General features: G+C 46.8%; 6 protein-coding genes across 6 annotated transcripts; 4 read left to right on the top strand and 2 right to left on the bottom strand.

Moving 5' to 3' along the window:
• Positions 1 to 391: 391 nt before the first annotated feature.
• On the top strand, positions 392 to 2,313 carry TGAM01_v200268 (4-coumarate-CoA ligase 1; the record flags this gene model as incomplete). Its single annotated transcript, XM_018803251.1, has 5 exons — positions 392 to 455; positions 556 to 1,104; positions 1,166 to 1,682; positions 1,730 to 1,925; positions 1,990 to 2,313. 5 exons carry the CDS (start codon positions 392 to 394, stop codon positions 2,311 to 2,313), a joined length of 1,650 nt encoding a protein of 549 aa, XP_018663657.1.
• Positions 2,314 to 4,054: 1,741 nt separating this feature from the next.
• TGAM01_v200269 (hypothetical protein) lies at positions 4,055 to 5,954 on the top strand (the record flags this gene model as incomplete). Its single annotated transcript, XM_018803250.2, has 4 exons — positions 4,055 to 4,448; positions 4,508 to 4,806; positions 4,873 to 5,367; positions 5,433 to 5,954. The coding sequence occupies 4 exons, from the start codon at positions 4,055 to 4,057 to the stop codon at positions 5,952 to 5,954; spliced, it is 1,710 nt and encodes a 569-aa protein (XP_018663656.2).
• A 667-nt stretch (positions 5,955 to 6,621) lies between these two features.
• On the top strand, positions 6,622 to 7,745 carry TGAM01_v200270 (hypothetical protein; the record flags this gene model as incomplete). Its single annotated transcript, XM_018803249.1, has 5 exons — positions 6,622 to 6,881; positions 6,950 to 7,188; positions 7,244 to 7,356; positions 7,427 to 7,507; positions 7,563 to 7,745. The coding sequence occupies 5 exons, from the start codon at positions 6,622 to 6,624 to the stop codon at positions 7,743 to 7,745; spliced, it is 876 nt and encodes a 291-aa protein (XP_018663655.1).
• A 396-nt stretch (positions 7,746 to 8,141) lies between these two features.
• On the bottom strand, positions 8,142 to 9,787 carry TGAM01_v200271 (salicylate hydroxylase; the record flags this gene model as incomplete). The annotated part of the gene is made up of 6 exons (XM_018803248.1): positions 8,142 to 8,274; positions 8,331 to 8,409; positions 8,469 to 8,664; positions 8,721 to 8,781; positions 8,840 to 9,306; positions 9,365 to 9,787. The coding sequence occupies 6 exons, from the start codon at positions 9,785 to 9,787 to the stop codon at positions 8,142 to 8,144; spliced, it is 1,359 nt and encodes a 452-aa protein (XP_018663654.1).
• Positions 9,788 to 10,550: 763 nt separating this feature from the next.
• TGAM01_v200272 (hypothetical protein) lies at positions 10,551 to 12,942 on the bottom strand (the record flags this gene model as incomplete). Its single annotated transcript, XM_018803247.2, has 5 exons — positions 10,551 to 11,037; positions 11,090 to 11,641; positions 11,703 to 12,097; positions 12,156 to 12,373; positions 12,432 to 12,942. 5 exons carry the CDS (start codon positions 12,940 to 12,942, stop codon positions 10,551 to 10,553), a joined length of 2,163 nt encoding a protein of 720 aa, XP_018663653.2.
• An 817-nt stretch (positions 12,943 to 13,759) lies between these two features.
• On the top strand, positions 13,760 to 14,836 carry TGAM01_v200273 (2,3-dihydroxybenzoic acid decarboxylase; the record flags this gene model as incomplete). Its single annotated transcript, XM_018803246.1, has 2 exons — positions 13,760 to 14,061; positions 14,128 to 14,836. 2 exons carry the CDS (start codon positions 13,760 to 13,762, stop codon positions 14,834 to 14,836), a joined length of 1,011 nt encoding a protein of 336 aa, XP_018663652.1.
• Between the last annotated feature and the right edge of the window lie 1,712 nt (positions 14,837 to 16,548).

A 16,548-nucleotide genomic window follows, 5' to 3' on the forward strand; every position in this document is an offset into this window, starting at 1 on the left:
TTCAAATATAATTACTCCATACGGAGTAGTTCTGTATTTGCGGGCTGTAGTCATGTAGGGGTGGCATTCTTTATCGGTTTAGTCCCTGCTGCTCTACGCACACGGGATACTTATTTGGAGTAGCTTCGCTCGACTCGTGGAATCATCATCGGGATGTGCTAGGGTGCGCTCATGGATTCGACCAACAAATTCCGCACGTACGTTGCATTGACCTCGGGATATATAATGGAGCCTGGAAGAAATGCGCGGGGGTTAAGATATGGAGAGAGTTGCAGAATGGCCATAGATGAAGCTCCTTGCACTTGGAGAGCGATTTCTTGACTCTATTGACCTATGCTGCTACCAGTATTGAGGAAACCTGCAGTTTGCTCGGCTAACTCGCTAATACACCATGATATATTCGCATCCAAGACGATTGGAGTATCCAGATGTCGATCTTCTCACATTTCTGTTTGGTAGGTCGACATTGAGCTTCAACGCGTGATGGCATCTCTGTCCGCTCTCAGCGCTACAATTCTTCATTTTGGTTTGTACAGCTAACATGACTTGTCACAGACTACGAAGGGTGCCAAGCAAAAGAAGACACTCCAATCTTCGCGGAAGCTAAACATCCTACCAAAGTCATCACCAAAGCCAAAGCTCGCGATCTAGCTCGTCAGATTGCTTACTTTCTTCGCCACCAATACGGAATTGGTAAAAAGGGTCCTGATAAAGACATAGTTGTTTCGATATCCACGGGACAGTCCGCGCTTGCTTGCATCTTTTACGCTGTCCTTGCTGCTGAAGGCATCTACTCAGCGGCATCGCCATCTTCTACGACGTCGGACCTGACAAGGCAGATTCATGATGGACCTGCTAAGCTTCTTATATGCAGCGAAGATCTGAAAGATGTTGCTTTGAGTGGCGCCCACGATGCCGGAGTCCCTGCCAGAAATGTTCTGGTGCTCAGTTCGTACCCAGAGATTCAGCTGAAGAGCGCAGATGGAACAGTCGAATGTGATTTTGAGGGTTCTCTGGATTGGAGGCGTATAACTGATCCAAAAGAGCTGGAGTACAGCAAAGCGTGTATTCTGTACTCGTCAGGGACCACTGGGCTGCCCAAAGGTAGACAAAAGTATCACATAAAATACCGTTGCAATAGCTTACTATATACTGATCCGTATAGGTGTTCTCATATCTCATCAAAATCTGGTTTCTGTATGTTATTTTCCTGCTCTTTTGGATCTGGAAGGTTGGAAAAGAGTAGGCCATATTTTTCCCAGATCTACTCTCGGTCACTTGCCTGCAGCGCACATTGCCGGCATACTCAGCTACTTCATAAAATGTTTTTATGATGGAGGAATCGTTTACTGGATGCCAAAGTTCAATATCGACGATTTCATCCGGCATACTGCAGAACTCAAAGTGACCTATTTCTTTACTGTACCGCCTGTATGGATGGCTATTGCAAAGAACCCAGCGGTGATGGATCAGTTCAAGAGCGTTGAATACGGCGTTGCTGGTGCTGCTCCTATGAGCTACGACCTACAACAATCGGCTACCAACAAGTTAAAAGGCGAGATTACTCAAGTATGGGGAATGAGCGAAACGACTGGCGTTGTAACGTATACTCCGCCAGATCGTCATGATACAGTGGGGTCTTTGAGTCCATTAATGCCCAACGTCGACATGAGGCAAGTAACGTTGATCAAAGAATTGATACAAAGCTTGCTGCTAACCTACTTCTTAGACTAGTAGATGAAAATGATAATGACGTTGAGATTGGACAGCCAGGCGAGGCGCTACTGAAAGGCCCAATGATCACCAAAGGTTATCACAACAACCCTGAAGCTACCAAGTCATCTTTCACTGCGGATGGATATTTACGAACTGGGGATATCCTTAGAGTTGAAGGAGATTTGCTCTACATAGTAGACAGGAAAAAGGTAAGCAACTCAACTGTGACTTCACATGGTTATAGTGACGCAAATCTGACTTTCGACATCATAGGAGCTTATCAAATACAAAGGGATGCAAGTCGCGCCAGCCGAGCTAGAGGGCGTTCTTATTGCGCACCCATCCGTCTTTGATGCTGGCGTGATTGCAACACAGCGAGGAGATGAAGAAGTACCGATGGCATATGTGGTCCTTGTGCCTGGGGCAGAAGGGAAAGTATCGGAAACCGAGCTGGTCGACTATGTCGGGAGTAAAGTCGCAAATCACAAGCGCTTGAGAGGCGGTGTTGCCTTTACCGATGTTATACCAAGAAATCCAACAGGCAAGATATTGAGACGAGAGTTGAGAGCATTACACAATCGTCGGTCAAAGCTCTAAAGGTGTATGGCCTATAACAGGAAAAATTCCACAGAGTTTTCTCATTCATCGACTAATTTTACATCTGTTTGTTGTGCTTAAATGAAAGATCTTGTATTATGCATGATTTACACGGATTTGATGCCATTTGCAAATTGAACAATAGCGTCCCCAACTTGATCAGGCGATTCAATGCAGTACCAGTGGCCCGTTTTTTCAAGAACTTGTAGGCGTTTATCCGTCGATCCCCAGCTTTAATATATAACAAGTAAGTGATGGATTTGCGACACGTTGATTAAGAGACATGTAAAAGTAGTGACACGTACCTGTCGTGAATTTTCTGCGAGAGCTCAATTGGACATACCATATCCTCAGCGCCAGCGACTAACAAGAGTGGAGACTTTATCTCCTTATAATTTGGCACCGAAGCATTTATAATTGCTCTACAGTTTGCAATATAGCCTTCAGGACTTTGGGCAAGAAGAAGGGTACGAATGAATGCTCGTTGCAGTGCGGTGGCGGTAGATGCTGTTGCAGCCTTGGGTAAGATATCTGCTAGGCCGTCCATGCCGTCTTAGAGCGGTCAGTATATCAAGCAGAGCTTCAATCACACTTTGGACTTCTCAATGACGGATTGCGCGTTTGTTTCTGCTTACTCTGTTGGACCTTTTGGATCCTGTCTTCCATAGCCTTTCCGAGACCCTCGTTGGGATACACGGGGCCTAAGAGAACAGACCCGGCGAATTGGTATCGGAGTGTCGCTTCAGGAGCGACAATACCGCCCATGGAGTGTCCTACTATGATCGTTTGGCTAGGGGATATTTTGAGTGCCGATACGGCGGCGCCGATATCCTGAATTATCGTTTCAAGGTCGCCGCCCTGGCCAGTTAATTTGGTCAACGCAGAGCCTTTTGATAATAAACCATGTCAGCTAGAATACATTATGTGAAAGTAAAAAGCAGAACTGGGGCATAAAGACGGACCATGGGAATCAAGTGCCAAACAACGATATCCTGCATCTACGAGCTTGGGAATGACAGGTGCATAATAAGAACTAGAAGATCCGAGACCATGGATAAGAATAATAGTTGTTATCTTGGACGAAGATGCTGCCGCCGTTGGCGAAGTCAACGTGTAGTAAAGCTGCCGGTCTCGGTCTTCTAGCTTGAGGAATGGCATGGCTGTGGCTTATCAGATTGTATTACCTATATCGAAATCGTCCTCTTTCCGTCAAATGCATGCATAAACTGAGCTAGTTAGCGCCTCAATTCACCACCCAGGGTCAGGATAGCTTTGCTTCTAGATAAGATACAGAAGACACGGACCTGACCGGATAGATGCGGTATAATGAGGATTCTATCACAAGACTTCGCAGCAACCTTTAAATGAGGGGAGATGCAAGTGATGTCAGACAAAGAGGGCGTCGGTTAAGGGCGCGGCCCCACTGTTGCAATTATCGGAGGCCGGGATTTGGGAATCGGATGTGGGCGGGATGGACCCGAGTCGGGATCTGGTATGAGAAGTTGTTGAGCGGCAATTACTCTCACCCGTACCCGGTAAATTCCAGATGATTTTAAATCATTTGTCTTTATTGATTTAATATGCATCCTTCGGCGGAGTTTAGATTGGGTTGCCGATTTATGAGTAGGTTGTAAGGGCAGATTTGCATTAACAAACGACATAAAGCCGACCTGGACGATTGTATAAAATTCTTGAGAACAGATATGGTTTAACCATTCAATTATTCTGGAATTATAAGATCATGTCGACCATAATGAACAGCAAACCAGCTACCGCATACTCTTCCAAAGAGGAGGCTCATAATATTTTGCAATATCTCTGCAATGCGTTTGACTCCATATCGCTGCCATGCGGAGTAGCAAGCAGAGCCGATCGTATTCAATTCGTCGCACAGCGCGACCAACCATACTTCCCCATTCCATTCAAGGAGACGGAAACAACAGCAGCACTAAAGGCTGTCGAGGCATCAGTTGCATCTCTCCTCGCGGATACAAGGCAGGGTGATGCGCCGTCGCCGGCACAGAGGGAAATCGTGATCAATCTTGAGAAGACAACAGCATTCTTATTTCAAGCGTATTTGGCCCGAGTTGGTGGGTATGGAAAGCTTGATAAACAAGTTAAAAGCCTCTTAAAAGGTTTGTATAACCCACAGCTGATCCAATTCTTTATTCGTATACTAATGGCGCACGCATAGATACGGATTTGCTTCACGCGCAATCTGATGCTTATCGTCGCATGTCCGCAAACTTATATGCCACGAAAACGCCCAACGAGTATTACCATATTCATGGATCACTAGAAGCGTCAACAACGCTGAAAATGATTGGGTTGGAGCCGTTTCGACCGGATCTGGCAACACATGAACAGATTGTGGAAACTATTGAGTCTGCTGTGAAGAAATTTACGGTAGCAGACTTGGAGAAGTTGAATGCACAGCACAGGCAAGCAGGCGTTCAAGCCTTTCCGCACACCGAGTTTCTGAAAACACCCCATGTAAGTCAAAGCACAGAAAGCTGATCGTACAAAAAGAGGAGTGGCATTGGCTGACACCATTGACAGGGAAAAGCAAACATTGGACTTTCGCCTTGGTCAGTTGAGAATATAGAAGACAAAACGCCAAAGATCCCTCTTCCGAGCCATAACAACAATCGATTACTCTCAGGCATCAAGGTTCTCGAACTATGTCGCATCATTGCCGGCCCTACAGTCACCAGAATTCTAGGCGAGTATGGTGCCGAAGTCATCAAGGTGACAAGTCCAAATCTTAGTGACGTGCCGTTCTTCCAAGTAGACGGCAACATGGGCAAACGAGCAACGGATCTAGACCTCAAGACACCAGAAGGAAGGGAAACGTTTGAGAAGCTCTTGGCCGAAGCTGATGTCGTAGTTGATGGGTATCGTCCCGAAGCTATCGCAAAACTGGGATATGGTCCCCGGCAGCTTGCAGAGCTAGCTTCTAAGAGGGGCAAAGGGTTCGTCTACGTCAATGAGAATTGTTTTGGATACGAAGGCGAGTGGGCAAATCGGGCTGGATGGCAGCAAATTGCAGACTGTGTAAGAATCCCATGGTCCGAAATGGATCATCTCTCAGTCTTCATTCACTAACAGGGCACTTTCAGGTGACGGGAGTTGCGTGGGAGCAAGGCAAGTTCATGGGTCGCGACGAGCCTATGGTGCCACCGTTCCCCATTTCCGATTACGGCACCGGCTGCATCGGTGCAATCACAGCTCTCGTCGGGCTCTATCACCGGGCAACTCGCGGTGGGTCGTGGCACGGGAAAGCCAGCCTCTTGCACTACGATCTTCTGCTGTTCAAGGTCGGCTTACTGCCCGAACATGTCCAGCAGAGTCTCCGGGAAACAATGGGTCCCGAGGTTCTGGCGCTACGGTACCATAACAGCGTGGATCAGATTTCGGGAACGGTGCTGCGTCGTATGCGAGAAGTATTTCCCGAATTCGTGGATAATCCGAAATACGTGGATAAGTGGTATTCTGATAAGTACAAGGCTGAAGTATGTGCAGTAAAGCCAGTGGCGGAAATTGAAGGTTTGGAGATTGGGTTTCGCAGAGCAAGTCGACCGAACGGCTCGGATGAGGCAAAGTGGGAAGTGGACGAGGAAAAGGATTATCGGCTAGAATAGACTGAGGATGGGTTTACTCTTTCACCTAACTCTATAGAAGATTTCGTACATCAAAATTCAATGGAATATACCTAACTTTACTACTTGTTTAAGGAATAAAGTATTCGTGATTGGCGCCTCCAGATTTTTACTAGGCTGAGATCTTACAGAACAGCCCCCAGGTTTTTCGGGTGGCTGGATTCGACCCGAATGGACAACTCGTTACGATGGACTAGAACGCCTTAGTAGTATAACTTTTGGTTCACTACCGAGCCATCAGTGCTAACATGTTCGCGGGAAGATCGTAGGCTCTGTAAGGCGTCGGGATCGGGATATATTCCGACAATGCAGCCACTTGCGGATCTACGGGGACCCCACGGGCGGATAACGCACCACGGCATAGACGGAGCGAAGGAATCGAATGATACAACCCACCCTTTGAGGCTTATTCATTTGTGAATAATCGTCGTATCTAATTGGATGAGTGCCGAGGAATTTCCTGAGTTCTAAGATATAAGACTGCAGCTACAGTATATTCATCCTTACCAGAAGAAGCCTCGAAATCCGTAAGACAATCTCGCGCGCGCATACAAACGATCAACTCTTATATATCTGCTCTCTCGAATATCTCAGGTTTACAACTTCAATCTATCACAACTAATACTCCGACTTCATCAAAATATCCAAGATGGGTTCTACAGCCAACGGCGACGTTCTCGGCCAGGAGTTCACCGACCATGTCATCCAAGCCATGGGTCCAGATACCACACCCAGAATGCGGACAGTAATGACTGCTCTTATTCAGCACGTTCATGATTTTGCACGAGAGGTCAATTTGACGACAGAAGAGTGGCTAGCAGGCGTTGCCATGCTCAACTGGGCGGGACAGATGAGCAACGACAAGCGTAATGAGGGGCAGCTAGTGTGCGACGTTATCGGTCTAGAGTCGTATGTTACTCTCCATCTTATTTGACAGGTTCATGTACAGGAATGGCTAATAAGACGCCGATTGCCAGACTTGTGGATGATATCACATACAGAGAAGCCAGCAAGGCTGATAAACCTCCTACATCATCCGCCATTCTTGGACCGTTTTGGCGAGCTGATGCGCCAGTTCGGGAGAACGGCACTACCATCACATTCAACACCCCAAAAGATGCAATGGTAGCTTATATGCACGGCCAAGTTACATCCGCGGAGACGGGCAAGCCCCTTGCAAATGCTACGGTGGATGTCTGGCAAGCCTCTACAAACGGTAAGCTAATTCGAGCATTCTAAACGCGAATGGCCGCTGATGTTGAGTGCATTAGGTCTGTATGAGCAGCAGGACGATGATCAGATTGACTGCAATCTACGAGGCAAATTCGTTACCGACGCAGAGGGTCGGTATTCATTTTACTGTCTCCGCCCAACACCATATCCTGTATGGAAGCTCCGATTACCTCTTGACTTTTCTCTGCGTAGGCTATTAGATGCTAACCTTTGTTTGCCAGATTCCATTTGATGGTCCCGCAGGAAAGCTACTGAAACTTATGGATCGCCACGAGTACCGACCCGCACATATCCATCTGATCGTAAGTACCCCATTGCTCCTTTTACTGTCACCCCAATGCTGACGCACAACGACAGGTCGAATCAGAGGGTCACAGGTCTCTGACTACTCAAATCTTCGATAAAGACTCAAAATATCTTGAAGACGATAGTGTGTTCGCAGTGAAGGATGGGCTGACTGTTGAGTTCAAGCCTCGCAAGGAAGACTCAAAAGCGGAATGGGACTTGGAGTACAATGTTGCGCTGGCGAAGAAGCAGTAAGAGCTATGGTTGTGAAATACCTCGAACATGATGAAAATTTAGCCGTAACAGCGATTTATGTATAACTAGAATAGCTGATGTAAACAGATTGAATGCGTGCCTATATCTGTTACGTAGAAACGTCAAAGTAAATACGGGTGGCGCTTATGACTGCTTGTTGCAGTGTAACACGATAAAACTTGCCTGAATCAATGCAATTTCACAACAGCAGATAATTCGCTTTTTTAAAGCGAATACAAGGTGTGCATCCTGAAGTATTGGTGAATTGGAATAAATGTGCTTTACATTCTAAGACTTCTAGTACATTGTGGCAGCAACTCTTTTTACAAACTTGGAGAGCATGATACAACTATTACAACGCTCAATCGGTATGCTCGCTTCTTGGTTTTACTTTTTTCATGCCTCCTGTCCAATAATGATTCCGCTTGGGAGTTCCAACCCAACGGGCAGTCCGTGAATGAACTTTTCCCGGAATACGGCTCCCCGCTTCTCTGCCAATGTCTGCTCAATATCTTTGTACATGTCATACCTGGCTCAATTGTTAGCCTATTATCACGTTACACGATGTCTAGACGTTTGACTCACGCATTCATTTCTTCAATGGTAAGCTTCTTCTTCTCATCCTCCACTTTGTATGTTGAGATGTTTTTGTTTTGTGAAAAGCCTATACGCAAACCACGGTTAGGACTAGATTGCCAACGGTTATCTCCCAGTTCGACTCACCAATCCTCTCATTAATATTGTAGGCAGCCTTTGCTGCTGCAGACTGCACTCTGGTCACTCTAGGAAGTCGAACGGCATCGTAGACAGCCAATGCCTCTTGGACGTCTCCGCTGAAATACTTTTCGCTGAAGAGTATGCCGAGCGCAGCAGCATCTTCTATCGCCATGCAGGCGCCTTGGCTTTGATGTGGCATCATCTTGTTTCTTGTCAGCTCAGTTCACATTGGATGGTCTATTAAGCGCATAAGCGTACCGGGTGTCCTGCGTCGCCTAACAAACAGACATTGTTCTTGTGAATATAAGGGTAAGGGTCACTGTGATACCGTAGTTAGCGAGGTGGTATGTATATCGCATCAGCGTTTCTTTACTCACTGAACCCATAGCCGCCATGGCTGGATCTCTTTTCCAATCTTCAAGTGTGACAAGACTTGAGGGTCTAGGTTCGGATACGGCGCCAGTAACTCTTCCACCGGCATATCTTCATGTCCCCAGGTATGTGTAGAGTAATCGCCCACTGAGCGAGGGAAGAAGCAGTAGTACGACAAAAGCTTGCCTCCGTTACATGGCGATAGAACAATCTTATCCCATTTGCCCTCTTGGCCTCCCCAATATTCAAGCGCGCTGTGTTGCGAGTAGTCCATTAAACCTAGCTTGACAGCTTCTTCTGTGGTAACGTTTGCGTGAAGACAACTTTGCTCGGATGGCCGTTTTGCTGGATGAATGCCAATCTCGCCGCGAACAACCGAACCGATGCCGTCTGCGCCAATGATGAGGTCGTGCCGGGCAACAGCACCATTCGTAAATGTGATTCTTCCAGCATCAACGTCAATCGCTTGACACTTTTTGGTGTGAAATTAGCACATTAATCTTCGGTGCATACTTGATTCGTTTACTTACTTGGTGATTCACTTCTATCTTGGCTGGCGTCCCCTTCCCCTCTTCTCCCAGCGCAGAATCCTTCAACATGGCATGCATGTACTGTCGGTGAAACATATTGTAGACATACCCCCACCTCTTTTCGTAATCGTCCAAGTCATAAACACTGACCGGCTCGCCCGTCTTCCAATCGCGGTTGATCAACTTCTTGAGTACGACAGGATCCCCCTTTGCTACATCAACGCCCCATTCGTGAAGCCATCGCGTGCCATTCGCAGCGCATGAGACTGAAGCGCCGACTTCACCAGCAAAATCGTGCTTTTCGTAGATGGTGACTTCATGGCCAGCGCGACGGAGAGCAATGGCAACAGACATGCCGCCGATGCCACCTCCGACGACTCCCACATTGAGGCGCCTCCAACCAGAAGGGAAATCTGACCTCATTTTGAAAGAGAAATAAAGGTTAAAGATGATGTCGAGTTGGCTCTGTCTGCTTGTGCAAGCTACGTTTATAGGCAGTTTTGAATCACAAAAGGGAAGCTAGCGCTGGGCAAAGCTGAAGTTTATCTATCTCGTGTCTCTCATATACAGCTATCCGTGGAGCGGTTAATCACTCTGCGCTGATGATTTCGATCGTATACGCCCGTCAGCGAATCCGTCATCGCTATCTCTCTCCTTGCAGGCGCCATTCACGTCACTCCTTACACGGACACCGAACTGGGAAAAGTTGGTAGGCTTATCACGGCTGCTGGCGGCTATGGCCCCTGGACGCGTAGATATCAGGTGCAGTAGCCGCCACAGGGTCGCAGAAGCCGCAGCTGGGAATTTCATGTCTTATCTGCCTCAACGTGTTACTCGTCATTAATCAACTACGCCTAGCTGACGTTTAATGCACCTTTATGCGCGACAAATCGTATGCAACCTCTTATGCAGCTACATTAGGCAGATGCCATCTCCCATTGCCGCTGAAGTTTAAATATAGATAGCTACTCGGAGTACTGCAATCTTACATATCATGTGCTGCATAAGTCATCCACACTAGTTCCTAATCAAGTTCTGTATTCGTATTATAGTCTCGAATCAAAAATCATCACTTCTAGAAAGTCTAACAACACAGCCCTGTATCTGGGTTGCAAATGTAATATGAACAAGATTTAGAAGCCAATTGTCTATCAGAATATCGCCGTCCAACGCCGCCAATGCAAGATTAGTCTGATCCAAAAACTCTCGGACTATAGAATGGGAAGCTGTCCCACTGAGACAAATCGAGAATGTCCCATCCCCGCAACATATCTCCGTCCATTTCGGTTGGTTGACCCGAAATATCTGCCATCCAAAGCCCACCAATGTCCCCACTTGCTGGCGCTGTATTGTGTTGGGACAAAGCCACATCGTCGCTATCGTTACTGTTCAGGTTGCTATTGTCTTGACCAGTATCCCCTTCTTTGTTAAAGGAGATCAATTTTCCGACATATCTGCTCCGAGGCCGCGTGGGCGTCTTGAGTCGCTGCTTCACAACTGCATCAGAAAGTAGGGTTAAAATTCCCGAGTAATGGGCAGCTTGGGGGCTTTGAATGCCCAAGAAATCGAGAACATCTTTCGCGCTACGAAAGGTCGTTTCAACCTCATAATCGAGCTCCTTTTTAGCAAACATGTCGAAGCCAAGGATGAGGCCGGCGGCAAAAATAAGTGCCCTGAATGCATTATTAGTCATAGTTCTTTTTGCTTTGCATATAAATACCTTACTTCATTATACACATATTGCCAAGAAGTAGCCCTGACTTATGTGCGTCTGAGCACGTCTGCACCAGATACACTGCTGCATCAATGCATGCGGACGCCAAAGGTGAAGAAGAAGGTGACGCAACACCCTGGCGAGAAGTAAGGTTAGATATTAAAACTGGTCGAGTGACCAAGGTGATAGCGAAGTAGTAGAGACAGGCGATATGTATACTGTCCGTTGCCACTTTTCGTGATGAGGGGCCTTTTTTAGAAGTAAGGGGATTGCGTAGAAAATTGGGAAGCTTTTGGCTCCAATCTTCAATTTTACTCAAAAATTGTTCCACAATAGCGGTAGATGTGACTTTCTTCCCATACAGCGCGTCAACGCTCTCATTAATAATGGTGAGTATATTATAAGACGCAAATAAGCTTTGATAGCTTCTGGTGTCAAGAGACGTAGATGAACCAATGGCGGTAGTATCGAGCTCTGCCCTCAGACCAGCTGTTGCAGGTGGTCTTCCCAGGATAGAGCATACAAGCATGTCTAGTACACAGAGGCTCATCCATGTTCGTAGCCTGTTGAAGTCATGAGTTAATTCAGGTGAAAGTTTATTAATGGAGACTTCAATTAACATACCTCAGCTGGCAGAATGGATTTTTAAGATCTGCATACGAATGGCGGCTATGCATCCCAAGAGCAACTGCGGCTCTTGACGCAATCCCCAAGTACATGAAGGCTGTGTTTCTTCGGCAATGCCCAAGCATGTAAAAGGCCATGAGAAGAAAAGCACGCACCATATCAATAGTAGGATCCTCCAACATGCCGGAAAATGCCCGTTTCTGTGCTTGTCGAAAATACACTGATCCAACTTGCTGCGCGTCCATTGGGGAATTGCACTGCGCGCCAATGGCTACCACGAGATCAATTGAGGCGTGCTTATATGAGCTTATGGATTGAGGTCCATCAGTTCGGATTTTCACTAGAATATCTTCAACCTCGAGTGGTCCAAAAATATCCAGCAGTCCCCCAGTCTTCATATATAATTAGCATTGTAATGATGAGGGAGAGACAGTTGGACGCCATGCTTACAGCAGCTTCATATATGCGAGCATATAATAAACTATTTTCTACATCTAGATTATAAGTAGTTGGCTCCAAGTCATTGGAGTCCACCGCAGCAGAAGGCTCAGTCTCGAGCATACTATGACGCTTATCACTTTGCGAGAATTGCGAGGGCCCGATTTGGGCCGTCACTGTATCTCTAATGAGCTGAAGAAATGACAGAGAGGCTGCTTCGCCGATGTAGACTGTAGTTACCTCGTTAGATGAACACAATGTTGGCAAATCAGCTTGTGAGCAGCTTACCTTGCTCTCCCCGCAGGTTCAGAAGCATACGAGCGTGAGACTCTGGTCCTTGAGCTGGAGATCCAGTATTTGCAGAGAGGTGCGGCGGCTCTTGCGTGGATCTGGAGATGGCCTCATCTGGAAAGCTTATTCGAGAATCAGATGGAGTGGGAGGGTGATATTCCCCATCAGCATCATTGTTCATTGAAGTCGAATCGGTCTCCGGACCCCAGTTCGATGGAACAATATTGGCGAAGCCATCTCGGCCCCAGGCAGAGTCATCCTCCGGATTATGATCTCCACCATCCGGCGACGACCGGGCCTGCTCCGGCGCAGAGGCCCTTGACCGAGTCGAAGGTTTCTTCCTCCAGCCTCGAGGCTGATGAGTCAGGACACATGATGCCCCAATGCCGCGTCTCTGGCAAGCGGTGCAAGGTACTGTGGCACTACATCGCTTCTTAGAAGCGCGGCAGAAGTTGCACGCCTCTGCAGCGCGCTGGCGCTGACTTGGATGAACCTTGGGCCGTGGCATCTTCTGACAATCAAAAGACCAAGGCAACGGGTAGGGGATATCCGCTCAAGCCGCTCTAGCTTAATCGCGAAGGAATTGTTTGGAGAATGGGTAACAGCGGCTTTCAGGTGTACCAAGCGCGGCTTGGTTTGTCTCAGGGGCCATCCCCTGATATCACCTGTTGAATACACCCCTGGCCGACGATGACGAGGTTGGTCTGGCAGTCTCGGTGAATAGATGGAGCTGAGATATTACCAAGTCTGTGTCTGGTGACCGGCATTGGCTGGGAGATGACCGTATCCGCCTACAGTATCATCTCATTATATACTGTGCGGCAAACTCCCTGGTCATCTTCCCCGCTTCCTCTATCAGCTCCAGATTGTTACTAGTTTGTATCTGCCGCTAATACCCACCGCGGTCTCCTCGATCTTCTCCAATAGACCGCGGGGAAGGCCTCCGCTAGGACGGAAGTCCTTCATAGCCCCTCTGGTGTCTGCTAGCCTCGATCTGTATGGAGCTTCTGGATGAAACGTCTTGCGTCAGAAAGCAATTATTGGTCCTCAGCCGACATCATGCGCAAGAGGGGGAGTATATTGGGGGGAGCGGCTATGAGCTTGAAATGCGCGCGAATGCAGCTGTAAGGATAATACTCCCCCAAGCATTGACAAATAAATAAGAATTGAGATCTTATTTATACGTGTAGCAGCCACATCGCTTGCTTGACTCGAGTAGTAGCAGTTTCATCATTATCACAAAAGTTTCATTTCCTTTCCTTAGACTGCATATCTCGAGATATCCACATCAATCTACAAAGCAAAAAAATAGTACGATAAAGACAATGCTTGGCAAAGTAGCTCTAGAAGAGGCCTTCGCCTTACCTCGCATGCAGGAAAAGACGAGATGGTGGGCTTCACTTTTCGCCGTCGACCCTGAAAAGCATGCACATGAAATGACAGATCTTACCACTACGCGCATCGCCTATATGGATAAGCATGGCGTTGGCTACACATTGCTTTCATATACAGCACCAGGCGTACAGGACATTTGGGACGCCAAAGAGGCACAGGCCTTTGCTGTTGAGATCAACGACTACATTGCGGGCGCAATCAAAGATCACCCAGATCGATTCGGTGCTTTAGCGTAAGTACAAGGCCTGTCTCTTACCTGTTCTATCACTTTGAAGATGAAGCTGAATCCTAATGCCAGTACACTCTCTATGCATGATCCCAAGGAGGCGGCCACTGAGTTGAAACGATGCGTAACGCAGCTGGGCTTCAAGGGTGCGCTTGTCAATGACACGCAACGCGCCGGTGCAGATGGAGATGATATGGTCTTCTACGATGGGCCTGAGTGGGACGTCTTCTGGTCCACTGTCACGGAGCTGGACGTTCCATTCTATCTGCATCCTAGAAATCCCACTGGAACCATATACGAGAAACTTTGGGCCAAGCGAAAGTGGCTCATCGGACCTCCGCTCAGCTTCGCTCAGGGAGTCAGCCTGCATCTCCTAGGAATGGTCACAAACGGCGTCTTCGATAGACACCCCAAGCTTCAAATTATCATTGGCCACTTGGGAGAGCACATCCCTTTTGATCTCTGGAGAATCAATCACTGGTTCGAAGACGTGAAGAAGCCGTTGGGCCTTTCATGTAAGAAGACGATTCGAGAATACTTTGCACAGAACATCTGGATCACCACAAGTGGCCACTTCTCGACGCCCACGTTGGAGTACTGCATTACAGAGTTGGGGGCAGACCGGATTCTTTTCTCCATTGATTACCCATTTGAGTCTTTCGGCGATGCTTGTGATTGGTACGATGGCGTATCATTGAAGAATGCAGAAGATGTGAGGAAGATTGGAAAAGATAACGCAAAGAAGCTTTTCAAGCTTGGAGCCTTCAAAGATTCAGCATAATATATATAGTAAATATCATAAACGTATCTTCAAGAGTTAAGACATTCGCTCTTCTCAAACACTTTATGAGCGCGGCGTAACAAATACCTAGGTAAATACATACAGTTTCATTACCTTCAAGAGTTCCCACTCTAGCAGTGTATTAGGCATGCCGACTCATGAAAATCTGAATGCATGAAGAATGATAGGGAAAAATGGAAAGATAAGAGGTTGTGCTTGCGTTAGGCGCAATCATAGTCTATAAAAAAGTTTAGTGCTCATCACGGCATGAAATGGCGAGATGGCCGAGTTGGTTATGGCGTCAGGTTAAGGCTACCTTAACAGCAATTCCTGGTGGAGCAATCCGCGTGGGTTCGAGTCCCACTCTCGTCAGCTTCTATTTTTGCCATTCCTATTGCAAAATTCATGTCTCAAGCTGTGGCTTTTTCTTTTTTCTATTTATACCGTCTTTTCTTTTTTTCGCAGAAAATCTTGGTTGGGGATAATATGTATTCACTACCTATGTATAGTGCGACGCTGATGTTGATCAGTGATTATCTGTAATTTTGGTTCAGTGTATTTCGCTTGGTCTGTTCTATCATGTAGGGCATCGTCACAGCACCGATTTTTCAGCCATGTGATTTTAATTGTGTGGAAATACCACTTGATCAATCTGAAAGTTGATAATCAACATTGGCTGTCCATGTACGCTCATGACTCATGTACCAAAATACTTCGGCTACATGTCTTATATAGATTACGTATTCTTCTGATGCATCCCTCTGGCTTATACATCAACTACCAGATATCTCTACACCCTGTAATCGTTTTGGAGCTGAAGACCCCTTGATCCTATTGTTGGCGAAAGTAGATCATCATAAGCAACTCGGAAACCGATCTCGCAGCCGAGCATCAACAAATGCTCGCGGAGATTGTCTCGGCTTTCAGTGAACTTTTAGAAAAACACCGAATATTTGCTCTAATAGACGATATTACGTTTCTGAGTCCTGATTTATGATGGAAAGAATGTTACCATTCCTCGGCTGCGAAAATTTCCCGTGTTGCTGTTTACTCGTCTCGTTCACAGGGTAGGCTTAGTAGAACCCAACTACGGTGAGAATGAACATTTGTGTGGGCGCTAAATTACAGTCTTATGCCAATGACGCAAAATTCCTAGAACAGCTCATTATTAAACAATTTGAAGAACCAAACCAAACAGTAAAATTCCTGTCCTACGGCCTACCATGATATATTCGTAGGGTAGAATAAGCTCACAAGGTTCCTTGCAGCCTTATCAACGGAGACCCGAGAACCAGGCTATTAAAGGGGATGTACTGAATGCTCCGTAGAACGGGAGCTAACTCCCCGCTGTTCATCGGACAAGGCCCCTAGCTTCCTGATTTCGAGGTTACTAAAATAATGGGTATTTTTGTCCTTGTTGTAAGCCGTTGGTAATCTCAACGCATTTGTTAAGGATGTGATGAATGCTTCCGACAGAACTACGACCATGCCTTTACAATTCAGATTGACTCAGAATCATTGGTTTTTATCACAATCACGGAGACTTTGACTCGCCGTTCACCATCATCACGGAAACTTTCAAACGGCAACCTTGATGGCACGGCTCTACCGAAACTAGCCCCGGAATACGGGAATATCGTACCTGACAGAACGGCTTCTAGGTAGTATATCCGCCTTTACAAAGCCCACTTAATGACTAACAGCGACGAATA

The sequence above is a fragment of the Trichoderma gamsii genome (assembly GCF_001481775.2).
Source record: "Trichoderma gamsii strain T6085 chromosome Unknown Scaffold_1.2, whole genome shotgun sequence".
Taxonomy (NCBI): Eukaryota; Fungi; Ascomycota; class Sordariomycetes; order Hypocreales; family Hypocreaceae; genus Trichoderma; species Trichoderma gamsii.